The 18,728-nt window shown below is 33.7% G+C and overlaps 1 protein-coding gene across 2 annotated transcripts in view; it reads right to left on the bottom strand.

The window, feature by feature from the left end:
• LOC148954004 (guanine nucleotide-binding protein-like 3 homolog) overlaps window positions 1-3,401 on the bottom strand; it is an 84,814-nt gene extending 81,413 nt beyond the window's left edge. Inside the window, exon 1 of one of the 2 annotated variants that reach the window (XM_089085738.1) lies at window positions 3,282-3,401. In XM_089085738.1, the coding sequence (XP_088941864.1) occupies window positions 3,282-3,297 (16 nt within the window). In that variant the 5' untranslated portion in view covers window positions 3,298-3,401. Of the gene's footprint in view, window positions 1-3,143; window positions 3,249-3,281 lie in introns of those variants that run through there. The other variant, XM_089085737.1, reaches the window with a different exon arrangement.
• Between the last annotated feature and the right edge of the window lie 15,327 nt (window positions 3,402-18,728).

The following is an 18,728-nucleotide window of genomic DNA, read 5'->3' as shown; positions in this document are numbered from 1 at the left end:
AATACTTTAGATAAAAAATTGGGCTATATATTTGCACATGAGGGGGATGGGGGTACAGTGGGTCTGTATGCAAAATGTGTTAGGTACAATTATTCAACATATTATGAAGTAAGCATTGTTTTCTAACTTCAAACTGTCCAAATACTTTACCAACACCCCTGAACCCCCCCCCCCCCAATGTGCAAACTTGTAGCCCAAATTATATATTTCCTTTTTTTCTGTCACTTGTCTTTGTCTCATGCTAAGCTGAAAGAAACCAGTTTGTTCTTGAGTTTTACACAGCATACACTTGAGTGTTTGCCATATAATACACAAGTAAAAATAAAACTTTCAGTAATAAATCCAGGGTCAAAACATACTCCACAAAGGTGTTGTCAAGTTACTTGGTTGACCCTTTTTGATAACCACATGTTAGAAATTTGCCTACTTAACAGTTCTATACCTATTGGAACTTGGAAAAAAACATTATATCTTAATTTTCAGTTTCCTTTTCTCTGGTTTTAATTCTGAAAATGCTATTCTTGTTATTGAGTAAAATTTTAAGCCATTTCAATGGATTTTTTTTTCTCATTTTAGGATATGTATTTGCAGATCTTTGAAACCAAATAAATTAGGATTAAGCAAAGATATGAAGCTGAAAATACTTTTCTTGTGCTTCATTTGGTACAAATTTAAGACCAGTCCTGGTCATAAGGAGACATGTTAAAAAACAATTCTTACTTCATAATATGCAAAATTATTCTAGTTAACAGAATAAAGGAGCTCTCTTAGGAAAATATGTTAACTAGGATAATTTTGCATATCATGAAATAAGAGTTGTTGTTTTTAACATGTTTCCTTATGACTGGGACTGGTCCTAAGTTTATACTCTTCATTTAAGCAGGAGGTTTATTTTGCAGGGCTTCAATTTTATAAAACACAGATTTTTAAAGGTCATCAAATGTCAGTGCCCTCTAGAGGGAGGAGTAGAGGTGGGTATTCCAAAATACATTCCTAGGGCATGCTTTAGGCTGCAGATCTATCCCTGAAACTTTAATTTCCCTAACCTAAGTACTTTCTGACATGGTAAAAAGTAGCTTGTCTAGAATTTTACTTTTTATACTTCTCATTTTGCAACACATAGGCCTAGCCTAATGTCAAAATAGTGATTGAACCAATTTGTCAAAGTGCATTCTGACAAATTTTTGCAAAATTTCATTCTGAACCTAAATAAAACCAAATGAACTTTACTCTAACCCCTAAATATATCCAAATCAGGGTATATATTTGGGTCAATATATACCAAATCATATTATTGAGTTTCAAATAAAGTGAATACACCATTCCATGCCTTTTTTTTATGTTGATTACGAATATAATAAGCATTTCCATCAGAAATGAATTTCAGCCCCTCCCCCCTATATAGGCTATACCTAACCTAACCCTGAATTGGCATATATAGGGGGGGGGCTGAAATTCATTTCAGCCACCCCCGCCCCTATATAGCCTTCAGCATAAAAAAAGGCATCAAATGGTGCATTCACTTTAGTCCTAACTCAATAATATGATTTGGTATATATTAACCTATATTTGCACATCAGGGGGGTGGGGGCAAAATTCATTTGTGATGTAGGCCCTAAATGAGGGTTATATTTAGAATCAGAATGCAATTTTGGTTGTATAATTGCACATTAGGGGGTAGGGGTAGGGGTATAATTATTTTTTAATGATTGAACATGGTGAGGCAAAAATACAAAATTGACACTGCTAGGCTAGGGTAAGACACCCAGTAGTCCGCCACCTGCCTATTCTTGGACAGAATCTTTTATACTATTTTAATAGCCAATTTACAATGAGCTGTTTGTATGTCCGAGTTTAGGCAGAATTTTCACTTGTTAGTAAATTCAAAAATAGATGAAGCTGTGCAAGTGAAAGTATTTGAATTAGTAACATACTTGTTCATAAATTATTCAAAAATTTTTTGATACAAAGATTAAGTTTCTAGGGGGTATAACACAGTAATTAGAGTAGTTTAAATGTCAAAAAGTTTTTAAAGTGATTAAAGTGTCTAACTACTGGGTGTCTTACCCTATATCTATCATTTTAAAAAAGCAGAATTAACAATAACTGGGATGAATACTGTCTATAAAAAACAATTTATAGCAACAATTTCAAAAGATTTATACATTTTCGGTAAAATTCTACTTTAGTTACTTTTACCTATCTTGGAAAGGGGTGAGGTTAGGAAAATGAAACTTTCACGGATGAGTCTACAGGCTAAAATATGTCCTGGGGAGGTATTTTGAAGTACTTATCTCCTCTCCTTCTCTCTCTAGAGGATCCTGAAATTTGCCTAAATGACAGGTCTATACCTATTGAAATTTTGACAAAACAAATTTTACCTTAATTTTCTGTTATAATATTTTTTTTTCTCTGGCTTTAGTTCTGAAAATGCAATTCCTGTTATTTGAGTAGTATTTTAAGCCATACCAATGTTAATTTTCAAAATTCAGGAAATGTATTTGCATATTTTTAAAACTCTGTAAATCAGGATTGAGCAAAGCTGTGAAGCTGAAAACAATTTTGTTGGACTTTGTTTTAAGCAGAAGATCTATTTTACAAGGTTTCACTTTTAAAACACACAGATTTTTAAAGGTCATCAAAGGTCAGGACCCTCTAGAGGGAGAAGGAGTGGAAGTAGGTACTTCAAAATACCTTCCCGGGACATAATTTAGCCTGTAGATCTATCCCTGAAAATGTCATTTTCCAAACCAAACTCCTTTCCAAAATAGCCAGAAGTAGCTAAAGTAGAATTTTACCACATTTTCTTCAAAGCATGGCAAAAATTGTAAAATTATTCTTTTAAGTTGGAAAAAGAAGGAAAAAAGAGGAAAGATTTTCCTCTTGGATAGTATATTAACTAGGATCATTATACATATTCAAAAGCAAGAATTGCTGTTTTAACATGTCCTAATCAAGAGTCACAATTTTAAATTTTTACCAAAACACCAAATAGGCCTAAGCCTAGTGTGTTCAACTTGTCCCAACGTAAACAATAGAATAGTCTCAAAATTCACTATATTTTATAATAAAATTATCTATATTTAATTAGTTTGATTTTCTAAATAGGCCTAGTCATTCAGATTTAAAGAAACGGAACTTACTTAACAGTTTCTTCATGTTGTTGTTGATTATTAACGTCTCCTCTAGAAACCAGCTTCTGTTGAGAAATAAAATTATCTACAATTTTCATTAATTTGACTTTTTAAATAATCATTCAGATTTAAAGAAACGGAACTTACTTAACAGTTTCTTCATGTTATTTCACGTGATAGAAAATTTGAATTTTTTCAAGTGATAATAGCGATGAAATATCTTTTTGGAAGCACAGTTTTCACTACATATTTTTCAAAATCCCAAAAAAGCTGGTGAAGAAACCCTATGAAACTCCATTTTCGATACTAAAATTCCTTTTAAAAGATTTGGACTTCCTTCCAAATCGCTATTAAAGCTTTTTTATGCACACTCTTAAGATAAATTATTCAACTTGAATTATTTTGAAACTGGGTCTCAGTTACATGTGCCAAACTATCCTCTTATGACGCTCTATATGCGATGCTAGCCATAGCTAATCTTTGGCTCGATTGCTAGATTCCTGCACCATGCTTCGGAGTCTGGGGCCACATAACCTTAAGAACAAAGTTGCTTGAAATTTCTATATAATAATCAAAATGGCTCAAAAGAACTAATGAAAATAAACTGGGTGTTTAATGTAGAGTTAATTAAAAAAACTGTCTCCACAAAATAAGTTTTTCAAAGAAAAATAAAAAACTCCATTAAACCAAGAATGAGCAAAAATAAAATCAAATAATCTACCAAGCGTAAAACTTCCAAAAATCAGCATCGACAAACAAATGAAACCCAAAACGAACAGAAATCATAGGCAGCGCCTTAGCGCTGCCTTAGTAAAGAACAATGTGGGCACAATGTGTTTTTGTTTTTTTTCTCCACCCGGGCACTTCGTATCGAAGGAGTTGTCGGGAAACTTTAAAAGGGGCTCATTCGATTGGAAATTGGAGTAGCTAGTGCCCTTTTTAATAGTCAAAAGTGATTGAAGGGCAACTAGCCCCTCCCCCACGCCCATCATTACCTCAAACACATCCAATCAAAATTCTGAGATAGCCATTTTGTTCAGCGTAGCTGATTTCTAGATAGAAAATATTTTTTTGAGGAGGACACTCCCCCAAAACCTTCAGGGCAAGGGTTTTAAGTTATGCCCTGGGGGCATATAAGGTTTTTATAGAAGGCGTTGTCATAGAAACTTCAAAACAGGCTCATTCTAATGGAAATTCAAAGGGCTAGTACCCTGTTTAATAGTCAAAAGTGATGGGAGGGCAAATAGCCCCCCCCCCCGCCCATTATTCCCCCAAACACATCCAATCAAAATTTTGAGATAGCCATTTCGGGTATTAGCAGTCAACGGAAGATCAAAAGAAGAAGAAAGGCCTACTCTTCTACTAATAGCATAAACCATATCTTGTCTACGTGCCGAAACTGTTACCTATGTAAAAATAATGCTGTTGTAGACAGTGAAATTGCCGGAAAAATAAAAAAGGTATTGGTAGAAAATATCACTAAGGAATATAAAGATGAATCAACTGAAAAACAAATTGCCAGCAAACGTTACTACCATTGATCAAACCTTCAATGAACCAAATAATACCAAAGACGAAACGCATATTGAACTTGTCGGTTACACACCAGTAAAAATTGTGTATGATTCAAAATGGAATAATGATTATTATGCTGATTACGAGCTAAGAGAAGAAAATAGCTACAATATCAAGAGAGAACATGGTGAACTATTTTATGGAACAGATTCAAAATGTCCAAAGTTGATCATTGATATTAATAACGTATCGTAATATATTGTATTTATCATCATCCAGTTGTTGGATATGTCATTATGAAAAAATTGTAAATAAGTAAGTAAGTATCAAACTCTTTCTTGAATTCACCTCTTGGATACATAATACAGAAATTTAATTCAAGAAATTATGAAAACAATTAACAAATTCTTTATTAACATTCTTTATCGATCCTTTGACGGATATGTCGGCTAAAATGCACACAATCTGTGTGTTAGAGTGATTAATATTTTTTATCAGCATCATTATCGGATACAACGGATAAAATTGAGAAAATATAAGCATCAGAGTGAATAAATTTTTTATCTGTGTCATCTGACAAATATGTTTGATAGCACTGACAAAAGTTAAGTATCATGGTGAATAAATTCTTTATTAACTACCCTTGTCGCTACATCATAAAACATTCACAAAATGTAAGTATCAGAGTGAATAAATTTTTTATCATCATCCTTTTTCAGATATGCATGATAAAAATGACTAAATTAAGTATCAGAGTTAATAAATTCTTTATCAATGTCTCTTGACAGATACGTTTGATAGCACAGACAAAATTTAAGTATCAAAGCGAACAAACTATTCATCAACATTCTTTATCGATATCATTTGTCGGGAAATGTTGGATAATACTGCCGAAATCTGTGTATTAGAATGAATAAATTCCTTATCTTCATCCTTTGTCGTTTACATCGAGTAAAATCTATACATTCTAAGTATCAGCGTGAATAAAATCGGATAAGTCAGTTAACAATGTCAAAACCTAAGTGTCAGAGTAACCAAATTCTGTATCAACATCAATTGTCAGATACATCGAATATAATTGACAAAATCTAAGTATCAGAGTGAATAAATGCTTTATCAGCATCCTTTGTCGAATATATCGGATAAAATTGACGAAATCTATGTACCAGAGTGAATAAATGCATTATCAACATCATTTGTTGGATGTTTCGGATAAAATTGACATGTCGGATAAAATTGACAAAATCTAAGTGTAAGAGTGAATAAATTTTTTTATCAACATCTTTTGTCAGATAGATCGAATATAATTGAAAAAATCTAAAATATCAGAGTGAATAAATGCTTTATCAGCATCCTTTGTCGGATATGATGGATAAAATAGACAAAATCTAAGTATCGGAGTGAATAAATTCATTATCAACATCCTTTGTCGGATATGTCGGATAAAATTGACAAAATCTAAGTATCAGAGTGATTAAAATTCTATATCGACATCCCTTTTTCGGATACATGGGATATTATTGACAAATCTAAGTGTCAGAGTGAATAAATTTTTTTTATATCAACATCTTTTATCAGATACAACGAATATAATTGACATAAATATAAATATCAGAGTGAGTAAATGCTTTATCATTATCCTTTGTCGGATATGTTGGATAAAATTGAGAAAATCTAAGTGTCAGAGTGAATAAATGCTTTATCAGCATCCTTTGTCAGTTATGTTGGATAAAATTGATATAATCTAAGTGTTAGAGTGAATAGTTTTTTTTATCAACATCCTCTGTCAGATACATCGGTTAAAATTGACAAAATCTAAGTATCGGAATGAATAAATACCTTATCAATATCATTTGTCGGATATATCGCATAAAATAGACAAAATCTAAGGATCAGAGTGAATAAATTCATTATCAACATCCTTTGTCGGACATGTCAAATAAAATTGACAAAATCTAAGTATCAGAGTGATTAAATTCTATATCGACATCTCTTTCTCCGATACATGGGATAAATTTGACAACTGTTAAGGGTCAGAGTGAATAAACTTTTTTCTATCAACATCTTTTATCAGATATAACGAATACAATTGACAAAATCAAAATTTCAGAGTGAATAAATACTTTATCAGCACTCTTTGTCAGCACTCAATTTTATCCCAAATGTCAATTTTATCTGACATATCCGACAAATGATGTTGATAATGGATTCATTCACTCTGGTACTTAGATTTTGTCAATTTTATCGATATATTCGACAAAGGATGCTGATAAAGCATTTATTCACTCTGATGCTTAGATTTTGTCAATTATATTCGATGTAACTGACAATAGATGTTGATAAAAAAATTTATTAACTCTGAAACATAGATTTTGTCAATTTTATCCGATATACCCGACAAATGATGTTGATAATGCATTTAGAGGATGTTGATAAAGCATTTATTCACTCTGATACTTCGATTTTATCAATTTTATCCCATGTATCCGAGAAAGGGATGTTGATATGTAATTTAATCAATCTGATACTTAGATTTTGTCAATTTTATCCGAGATATCAGACAAGGGATGTTGATAATGAATTTATTAACTCTGGTACTTAGATTTTGTCAATTTTATCCGAAATATCCGACAAATGATGTTGATAAAGCATTTATTCAATCTGAAACTAAGATTTTGTCAATTTTATCCGATATACCCGACAAATGATGTTGATAATGCATTTAGAGGATGTTGATAACGCATTTATTCATTCTGATACTTAGATTTTGTCAATGATATTCGTTGTATCTGATAAAATATGTTGATAGAAAAAACTTTATTCACTCTGACACTTAGATTTATCAATTTTACCCCATGTATCCGAGAAAGAGATGTCGATATAGAATTTAATCACTCTGATACTTAGGTTTTGTCAATTTTATTCGACATGTCCGACAAAGGATGTTGATAATGAATATACTCACTCTGATACTTAGATTTTGTCTATTTTATCAGATATATCCGACAAATGATGTTGATAAGGCATTTATTTACTCTGATACTTAGATTTTGTCAATTTTATCCGATGTCTCTGACAGAGGATGTTGATAAAAAAATATTCACTCTAACACTTAGATTATGTCAATTTTATCCGACATAACCGACAAAGGATGCTGATAAAGCATTTATTCACTCTGACACTTAGATTTTCTCAATTTTATCCAACATATCCGACAAAGGATGCTGATAAAGCATTTATTCACTCTGATATTTATATTTTTATCAATTATATTCGTTGTATCTGATAAAAGATGTTGATATAAAAAAATTTATTCACTCTGACACTTAGATTTGTCAATAATATCCCATGTATCCGAGAAAGGGGTGTCAATGTAGAATTTACTCACTCTGATACTTAGATTTTGTCAATATTATCCTATGTATCTTACAGAGGATGTTGATAAAAAAATGTATTCACTCTAACGCTTAGATTTTGTCAATTTTATCCGACATATCTCAGAAAGGATGCTGATAAAGAATTTATTAACTCTGATACTTAGATTTTGTCAATTATATTTGATGTTTCTGATAAAGGATGTTGATAAAAAACATTATTCACTCGGACACTTAGATTCTGTCAAATTTATCCATCATATCCGACAAAGGATGCTGACAAAGCATTTATTCACTCTGATACTTTAGATTTTGTCAATTTTATCGGATATGTCAATTTTATCCGACATATCCAACAAATGATGTTGATAATGCATTTATTTACTCTGGCACTTAGATTTTATCAATTTTGTCCGATATATTTGACAAAGGATGCTGATAAAGCATTTATTCACTCTGATACTTAGATTTTGTCAATTATATTCGATATATGTGACAATTGATGTTGATACAGAATTTGATCACGCTGACACTTTGATAATGTTAACCGACATATCCGACTTTATTCACTCTGATACTTAGAATTTCTTAATTTTACCTTACGTAACCGACAAAGGATGATGATAAGGCATTTATTCATTCTAATACACAGATTTTGTCAATGTTATCCAACGTTTCCTGACAAATGATATTGATAAAGAATGTTGATGAATAATTTGTTCACTATGATACTTAATTTTTGTCAGTGCTATCAAACGTATCTGTCAAGAGACATTGACAAAGAATTTATTAACTCTGATACTTAGATTTAGTCAATTTTATCATGCATATCTGACAAAGGATGATGATAAAGAATTTATTCACTCTGATACTTAGATTTTGTGAATGTTACCTGATGTAGCCGACAAGGGTAGTTGATAAAGAATTTATTCACTATGATACTTAAATTTTGTCAGTGCTATCAAACATATCTGTCAGATGACACAGATATAAAATTTATTCCCTCTGATGCTTAAATTTTCTCAATTTTATCCATTGTATCTAATAAAGATGCTGATAAAAAAATATTATTCACTCTAACACTTAGATTGTGTGAATTTTATCCAACATATCCGTGAAAGGATCGATAAAGAATGTTAATAAAGAATTTGTTAATTTTTTTTCATAATTTCTTGAATTAAATTTCTGTATTATGTATCCAAGAGATGAATTCAAGAAAGAGTTTGTTACTTACTTACTTACTTACAATTTTTCATGATGACTTATCCAACAACTGGATGATGATAAAGAATTTATTCATTCTAATACATATATTTTGTCAATGTCATCCGACGTATCTGACAAATGATATCGATAATGAATTTTAATAAAGAATTTTTTCAATTCGATATTTAAATCATTTCAGTGTTATCAAACGTATCTGACAAAACATGTTGATAAAGAATTTATTCACTTTGATACTTAGATTTTCTCAATTTCATCCAGCACATCTGACAAAGCATGTTGATAAAGAATTTATTCACTCTGTTGTGTACCAGGAGTACAAGGTGATATATTTAAAAATACAGGATCCTTTCCTTCTAAAGATGATTCGGGCAGAAATCAAACGTCCCCTAATTGAGTTCAAAAACCGCTTCCAAGAGTCTAAATTCTTAATCAGCAAAAAGAGAAATTGCATTTCTAGCTTCAGTCAGACAACGACGCTAGTCGTTCGAATTTTGCTAAGATAATTGTAGCAAAAAAATGCTATGCAAAACATTTCTAAGAAAGCTTAAATGGCCAAAAAACCGTGTGAATGCTTGAATCATCAAAAAACATTTAAAAGAGACTATTGGACGAAAGATTTACATCCTTGGCCCTCTTGGGTCAACGGAGGACAGTCCTTACAGTGCAAGACGAAAGAACTGCGTTTGAGAGTGGGGTAAATGTGTTTTTTAATTTGAATCTTAAGTCAGATCTGAAACGATTATTACATCAAACCTAGAGAGATTCAGACGAAATTATTGTATTTTGGTCACCGTTATTGTCATTGAAGTGACCCGTTTCTGTGCAACTAAGCATGTAAGTTCAATAAATCTATTGTCTTTTTTATCTGTGTTTATTTCATTTATATGTCTGCGTCTAGTCCAATAATTGGTAATTAGTGTTTGAGTTTTCAAGGTAAATGCTCCCAAAGGAATCTGATCTCCAGATAGCTCAAGAAAGAAGAGGCCACATTTATATGTCTACATATTCGATCCTCTCCCATTAATTGAGAGCGGCGCTAGCCTAGTTGAAACAATCTCCAGTACTATAAGTGGCGCTATCGCAGAAATTCCTGTTGCCACAAGTAGCAAATCTTTTATCGCTAAAAATGGTGCGTGTCGGAAATTAGAGAAAAACTGCGAACTAATTAGGCTATTAAAACTTTGTAATTTAAATTTTATTATTGGAAAGATTCAGACATATAAGAAAAATGATTAGGCCTATAACCGCTAAGCTACGATAGGAAACCCCTTATATCTCATAGGAGATAATAGAGTCCCCCAAAATAGGTTAAGTAAAAAAAAAATTTAAGTTGATATAAACGCAAAAAAATGGAAGAACTCAGTGAGTTATTAATACTGCAAAAGTTAGTCGCAAAAAATATAGAGATTGCAAAATCTATACTAGAGTACAATGGTCAGTCAGATATTGACGAATTTAATATCCAATTGACCCAGTTTGTACAGCTAACAAAAACAGATGTTGGAGCGTTAAAAGACATGCTCCTACTACGATTAAGAGGCCATGCCTTAACTTTTCTAAAACAGGTCGAACATTCCATAGGCAATAACGCCAACTTGTCAATAAATATGATTGATGACTTGTTAAAAGCATTCAAAGAGAGATTTATAGAAACCAGTTCAATAAATAAATTAAAACACGGAGTAGTGAACTTTGATTTTTCACAGAATATAATGGAATATCTTGATAACATTCGCATTTCTGTAGAAGCAAAATACGGAAGTGGTTCCGGACAACTGTATGAAAAAGTCGTACTAAATATTTTTTTGCAAGGGATACTCCCAAAACTATATAGAGTATTAATTTCTAAAAATATTCAGGCGTTGGATCTTGCCGTCCAAGAGGTAGAGCGATTAATCGAAGTTGATAAAATGGTTGCTAATCATAGTAATGCAAAAAAAATAGCCTAGGCGACTCAAACTCGAACCTAATCTTCAAGGGCGATCAGGGATCCCCCAATTTCTTTTCAAAGGATAATTCCCCAGTGGCACGAAGAAATAAAACTCCATAGCCCACTAGGCAGAAAACAGTACGTTTTCAGCCCATTAACCCTACAATAAGAAGGTGCTATAACTGCAATAGTGTTGGCCACATAGCAAGAGAGTGCTACTATGTCCCCAATCCCATACCAAGAAATGCTGTCGGTAATACGCAAAATTACGGTAACCATTTGTTCAGAACAACAAATTTTAGCACCGGTCGTGCAATAGGCTATAGCCAAGGGGGATTGCGCCAATCAGTACCTTATAATGCGTACCAACCAAATTTGAATAACCCTCCCCCAACAGGCAAATTAATTATCGGTTTGAAAACCCAAATTCTCGCCAAGGCCAATATAATGCGAGAATGGAAAATAGAAATCATGAAAATTTTCCAATGAGAAATGAAAATTTTACAAGCCAATGGCACTGGCAGTCAGCGCCAGCAAACGGCACTGACACGAGACACCACGTTACCATAATAATACATGGCGAAGACAGGCAGACGTAAATCATTTAAATATGCCTACGGAACCCAATACGTCTAAATATCTATTACGAGCACCAACATATGAAATACACCCACAGGGAGACGTTTTAGGCCCCATAGAAACAACAATTGGACCCAGAGGGTTAAAGAACCAGTTAATAGATACAAGGAAGTACGTGTGACTTCCTGTAATGATATTTTTTGCAAATTACCTATATTTAAAGATTTTGTGTAGAAAATGTTCTCTTTACGGCTATAGTTGACAGTGGAACTACTGTAAATATCATAAACTCTTGCATATTTAATATCTTGCCTCCGCACATTAGGCGACAAAGGAACCCTAATAATCCCAATTTAACAAGTGTGACAGGTCATAAATTAAATGCAAAAGGGTCAATTTGCTTAAACATAAAAAGATACAATAGAACGTTTATGACAAATTTTATTATATGTGATAATTCCCATATGAAGCTATTATAGGGGCAAATTTTCAAAGATCTAATAGAGTACTATTAGACGTAGCCAACGAGAAGCTTGTCTACCCAGCTAAGGTAGGGGAAGAAATTTCTACCTTAAGAAATCGTAACAGAGGTTACGAAGACAACATAACAGTAAACAAAAGTTCTAGTGGTATAATGTCGAAGTATTTTGAAACTCATGTCTCGCAAAGACATGGCATAATTTTTTGTTCATTGAAATTTGTGTGAAATTTGTTCAATTATCCTGAGAGATTTTGCAGAAATGAATTAAATTTAAATAATAACAGTATTGAAGCTGCGAAAATAAAAATAGGAAATATGCGACAGTACAGATCAAATGAAATTAAGAAAATAGCGGAATTATGGAAAAACATTGTAAAACCCAACGTGACGCCACAAGATTCCGCAATGGCGCAGCATAGCGCCAGTATGAATCTAATAAACAATGAAAATGAAGAGAAATATTACGGATTTGCGATAAGGAAAACAAAAATCCCTCCCAAAACGATGCAAAAAATCCAAATATCACAGATGACTGAGCCAGTAATTAGCAAATCAGAAATATGGTTTGCGACACCGTCTGAAATACCCGATAACCTGTTATGCGAGGAACAGATTATATCTGATGACAAAGGGGAAGGTTTTATTTGGGTAACCAATAACCACGAAAACGATAATATTACAGTTAAAAAGGGGACGTGTCTAGTTCAAATCCAGGTTTTAACGGAGAATGATTTAAATAAATGGGAGAATTCTAAAAGAAACCTAGTTAACTGCATTAAAGCTTCAAATAACGAATATCCCTTGGGTGGATTACAATTTTTATACGACCTCAATATTGTTCATTGGACGGGAATGGACCAAAAGAAAAAAATTATGTGAATCATTATGTAATTTCCAAGTTGTTGTTTTTGCATTTTAAGATAACAGCGAGTAACAACCTTTATGTGAATAGTAAATTTTGACGATCGGTAATCACATAGAAAAACAACCATACCGTGTGCCATACAAGCACAAAGAGTGGTTAATAAATAAATCCATGAATTAGAAAAAAACGAAATTATACGCCCAAGTATAAGTCCATATAGCGCACCAGTGATCTTAGTACCAAAAAAGAATGGAGATATTAGAGTCGTAGTAGATTATAGGGCTCTCAACAAACAAGTAGTTAGCGATAAATTCCCTTTACCAAGAATAGACGAAATTCTTGACTCACTTTCAAGCAAAACAAAATTTTTACCTCTTTGGACCTTACCCAAGGCTACCACCAAGTGAAAATAGCCGAAAAAGATGTCCATAAAACTGATATTATATGCGTGGGGGAAAACACTGAGCAACACTTAGCAACATTAGCTAAGGTGTTCGAGAAGTTCAGGCAAGGCAATTTATAATTCCGGCCTGAGAAAGTAAATTTATTTCAATATAAAATTAAATTCTTGGGAGTAGTAGTAACCCAGGGAGAGATATCCCCGGACCCTGATAAAATAAAATTTGTTGAAAACCTCAAATCCCCCAAAACTATGAAAGAATTAAGGGAAATTTAGGCCTTACTGGCTACTTTAGAAAATTCGTACGCAATTATGCCCAAATTGCGAAACCCCTCACGGAATTAACCAATGGAAACTCCCATAATGTTACCTGGTCCCAGGAAGCTCAAACTTCCCTAGACCGTCTTAAAAAGGCGCTCACTTCTGAACCAATTTTATCACTCCTTGATTTCGAAAACGGAAAATTCATGGTTACCACTGATGCTAGTTCCAAAGACATAGGCGCAATTCGCTTGCAAGTAATGCCAGTGGAAGATCCTAACCCACTCCAAGAAACACAACAACAAAGATAAAAAGTCCCTCTCTTTTGAGATAAAAGTTTATTAAAACGCAAAAGCATTTAGTCCACAACGCACTTAGAAGTGCCGACCATTTTATGTAACCGTGACAAAAATGGACATTATGTTATTTGTCGAAAATGTATACTACGGTCGGATAATTAAAGCTTGCAGTACCTGCACATATTTAAAAATGCCACGGCCATTCTAGCTAGATGGATTATGAAAATCCAATACCTAGACTATGAATTTGAACATTTAAAGGGAAAACAAAACACAGCTTGCGACTTTTTGAGTAGATATCCAGAAAATAGTCCGTCGGAAACTGAAGAAAATGAAGTTAATGCTATTAATGCTAAAAGCAAACATGGATGTAAGAAAAACAAAGTGAAAGACGCAGTAAAAGAAAATAAGATTAACTATTGTCCCTTGTCTTTGGAAAATATAAAAAGAAAGCAAAAAAAAGGACGAAGTGTGTGTAGCACTAGTTGATTATTTTGTGAATGATAAAGCGTTACCGGATAAATTCAAAACTCTTAGAAAAGAGATAGATAATTTTTACTACGACCTTGATGAAGAAATACTGTGTAGAATTGTGACTGCTGAGACAAACTAAAACCAAACCACGATAATACCTATGCTACCAAAAAACATGAGAGGGCCCGCGCTCGAATAGTATTATGCAGGCACGGGCGAAAATTCAGGAATTATGAAAGCGTTCAAGAAGTTAAAACAATACTTTTATTTACAATTTGAACTTAAAATGTATAAAGACTTCGTAAGTGAATGAAAAGAATGCAACTTGAGAAAAATCCCCCCAGCTTACCCAAATCTCCCAATGGGAAGGGTCCCGGTAGCAAAGTACCCCTTCGATATTATCTCATTTGACCTATACGGTACAAGTGGAGGCTTACCTGTTTCTAGCAGAGGTAATACTTGTATTCTTTCGGTTATAGATAATTTTTCAGGATTTACTTTTGCAAAAGCATTAAAAAATCAAGGTGCTTATGCCACAAGTAAGGCATTAGCAAAATTATTTTTACAATTTGGCATTCCTAATAAAATTTTGAGCGACAACGGGAGCAATTTTGTTGCAAAAGTAACAAAAGATTTAATGAGTTTCATTAATATAGAGAAAATGGTGACAGCGCCGTACGATCCACAAGCTAATGGAAAAATAGAAAACCGAAATAAAATATTCTCGAACGTACAATTTGTGTATATAAAATAATCCCGCAGTAAGGGTTATCAATTCCGGCACTACTTAACCAACGTAGTCAAAACTGTAAATACTAAAGCAAAAAAAAAACACCAATTTTATTTACTGCACATTCACGATGTCGAAACTTCAAATAGTGAAGTTATCGAGATCTAAAGATGTTATAACAGCTCTGAAGATTACAAACAAGAATTTATAAATAGGATGAGGAAAACTTATAAAATAGTTAGGCAAGAGTTGGAAAAATGTAAAATAAACCAAGAACTAAGAAACCAACCCAAAGTTAAGGGGAATATAGATTTCAAAGTAGGAGACTTCGTTTACCTAAAGAACGAGGCAAAAACGGAAGAAAAAAACTTTCCAACAAATATTCTGGACCGTACAGAATAGTCAAAAAGTACGATAAAAAATATAATTTTAAAATGGAAAACCCCGATAGTGGAAGGACTTACAAGGCGCATGTTAGCCGAATAAAAAGAGCCAAATTTCCAGAGAGATGGATATCACAGCCCTCGTCTACTAATTGACAGGACTTAGAAAACTGGCCCCCTAAGTCCAGATTAGCAGAGATAAAACCATTTAATTTCCTGCATGGCCACTTTGAGAATGAAAGTGACCAATAAAACTATGAAGGATTTTTAGCAATAGAAGATATTGTTATTCCAGAGAAAATATCCCTAACACCAGTAAGAATAAGAACGCCAAAAAGCCCAAAAAGTTATTCATCGGCGGGTGCAGGAGATTTAGATTATACAATATCTCCTAAAACCCAATTTTTCCCAGATAGAATTTCGACCCCATGTCCCCCCAAAAGATTTCCAGAGGAAATGGTTTCCCCTGCAACACCAATAGAAAGGACCCTGTCTTTACAGGAAGAATTAAACAGAGATGTAGAAACCCCCGGTATTACCTTAAAGAAAACGCCTCTCAAAGAGTTAATTAAAACAAACCTGCGAGAAGCTATGGATTTAATTAATTTCCCCATAAAAAGATTCAAAGTACATTAACCGAGAATAAAACTCCCAAGGATGACCAGCAAGGTCAACGTCATGATATAACTGTGTCCAAAGTCAAACCTAAAAAGTGGACTTCACGGAGGGAAACCTTTGTGCAAAGAATGCCCCATCCCCCTGAAGACATGGCCTTCAAACAATGGAGGAACCCCGCAAAAACTATTGATTCCTCCCAAAGCTCTCAAGAATCTTTCAAATCCCCCGAGTTGAGAACTCAAAACGAGGACTTAGGGAATAAACCTTCTACTTCCAAGCATGGGTGCCCATAAGCTGAATTCCAGGGGGGCAAACTGCGTCTAATTGCTACTTTTAATGCTATATAATAGAAATCTCAAAACCAAAATATAAAAATAAGGCAGCATCATTCAGCCAGGGGGGCAAGAGCCCCCCACCCCTGCCCCCCCCCCCATATGAGTGCCCATGCTTACAAGGGAGTAGAAATTTACGAAGGAATGGCAGGAGATACCACAAAAAGTGCCACCTCTAAAAGTTCCAATCCAGATTCGTCGGAAACTAGTTCCGAAGAGTCTGATGGTGAATCAGACCATATAGTAGCTAAAGAAATAGGGAAATCAAGGCCGACCTCAGCAGCCACACACGAGAAACAAACGAAATTAAAAGGGCAAGAATTTTTGAAAAAAACAATAAAAAAAAGTTTGACCTTATTTCGCTAGACAAACCGAAAAAGAAAAAAACACAAGAAACAGAGGAGAAATAACGACACAGTCAGGTAGAACGGTTAAAAAACCTGACAGATGGAAATATCCCTAATTAATGTAAAGACAAATTTCAAAGATAATAAATTTAACACAATAATAAATTTAACAGTGTGCTAGTAAAGTTAACCAAGTAAGGATTTGATTAAGTTTTAGATGTCTTATTTTTTAGTGTTATTTCTATGCCCTTTCAAAGGATAATAGAAAGGTTGGAACAGAAAATAACCAAAGGTAGGAAGCTCGTGGTCGACTGAGAACGACAAGTGGCGTTGGACCACGTCTTGTGGGGGACCTCGTCTTGTTGGACCACGTCTTGTGGACCACGTCTTGTTGGACCACGTCTTGAGTTCCGGGGAGGAACTCAAGGCCCATGACTGTTTTTTGTAATTTTTTTAAACGACCGTAGGAAGGGATATTTCTCAGTCCTTCAAGTGTAAGAAATTAGTATTTTTTATGCCAATCAGGGCCATTCAAAGCAATACTTAAAGGTTGAAGAGAAACTTCAGTGAGCTAAGTTTTCGTTTTTGGATCTGAATGCTTTGAAAGAGAAACAGAGAGTTTAGTTTCTTATAGCTCCGAGGCGAAAAAAAAGAAATGCTTTTTAATTTCATTATATTATATCTATGACGTATGCTGTCCTACAGCTCTGTGTTAAACATTACTTTCAGGGAGAAACAAAGGCATTAATGTCTTTAGCTCCTTGACGAAAAAATTTAATTTTATTAGTTTATATGTATGATGTATACAATAACAGAGAAATCATTGTTCTATCGTTCTGTGACAAAAATGTGCTTTAATTTCATTGGTTTATCTATGACATATCTTGTGCTCTAATTTTTGTGACATATTTTCGCAAGTCAGTCACGATTATATCTTACCTATACTGACTCAGGTCTCCTCGGATTTTCTATGAAAAATCTACCCATGTCCTAACTAAGATGGATATTATCCAAAACAAGAAATTACCAGTACAGAAGCGTCTAATTATATGAAATATTTTATCTTAGTGCAGATTATAATTATTTTAGGCGTACACTTTGCTCATTCATGTGTTTCTTACTCGAGCAATATATGTACCAATAGCCAACTATTGGTAACTATAACCAAACAACCTATTGATACGTTTATATGTAGAATTTCACGGCGGATGTGAAATTATATCTCAATAATAATATGTAAAATTTTAAAACCATTTGATCATGATACATGGATTTAAACCCTGTGTATGTCCAATGGCGACTAAGTAAAACCCACAAGAAATTCCCCATTAATGTGAAGGTGTTTCTCGCTTAACGGATTCTAATAAGACTTTAATATAATATTTATTTATTTAGTGCTGAAGGATTTGCTCAAACAAAAGCCTTCTAAAAAGATATTGATGTCAGTTCTTCATTAAGCTTATGTTCTTTGCCAAGCATCAACTGGAATATACGCGGGCATGCTTGGAACCCCGCATTTAATTACCTTATTCAAAAAGCGAATATGAGGCACCAATGTTGACTTGCAATTACGGAAAAATCCTGAGACTAAGAGCCTCTGCATTTCAGCCGTTAAACCGGGAGCCCCATGAGAACGTATAAGCCAAGAAATAGGGAAGACAACAGAAAACGAGTGGTTATAGAGGTCTCCACTCGTCCTTGTTATGTCTTGTTCCCTCATTGTAGTACTGTTTGCGTAAAACCGTGTGGTTATGGCGCTGCAACATACATTTCTTATAC

Source organism: Artemia sp. Qi Xiang Cuo, chromosome 3 (genome assembly GCF_049724085.1).
Source record: "Artemia sp. Qi Xiang Cuo chromosome 3, ASM4972408v1, whole genome shotgun sequence".
NCBI classification, from domain to species: Eukaryota; Metazoa; Arthropoda; class Branchiopoda; order Anostraca; family Artemiidae; genus Artemia; species Artemia sp. Qi Xiang Cuo.
Note: the sequence above shows the minus strand (reverse complement) of the source record. Positions and strands in the feature narration are given on the sequence as shown.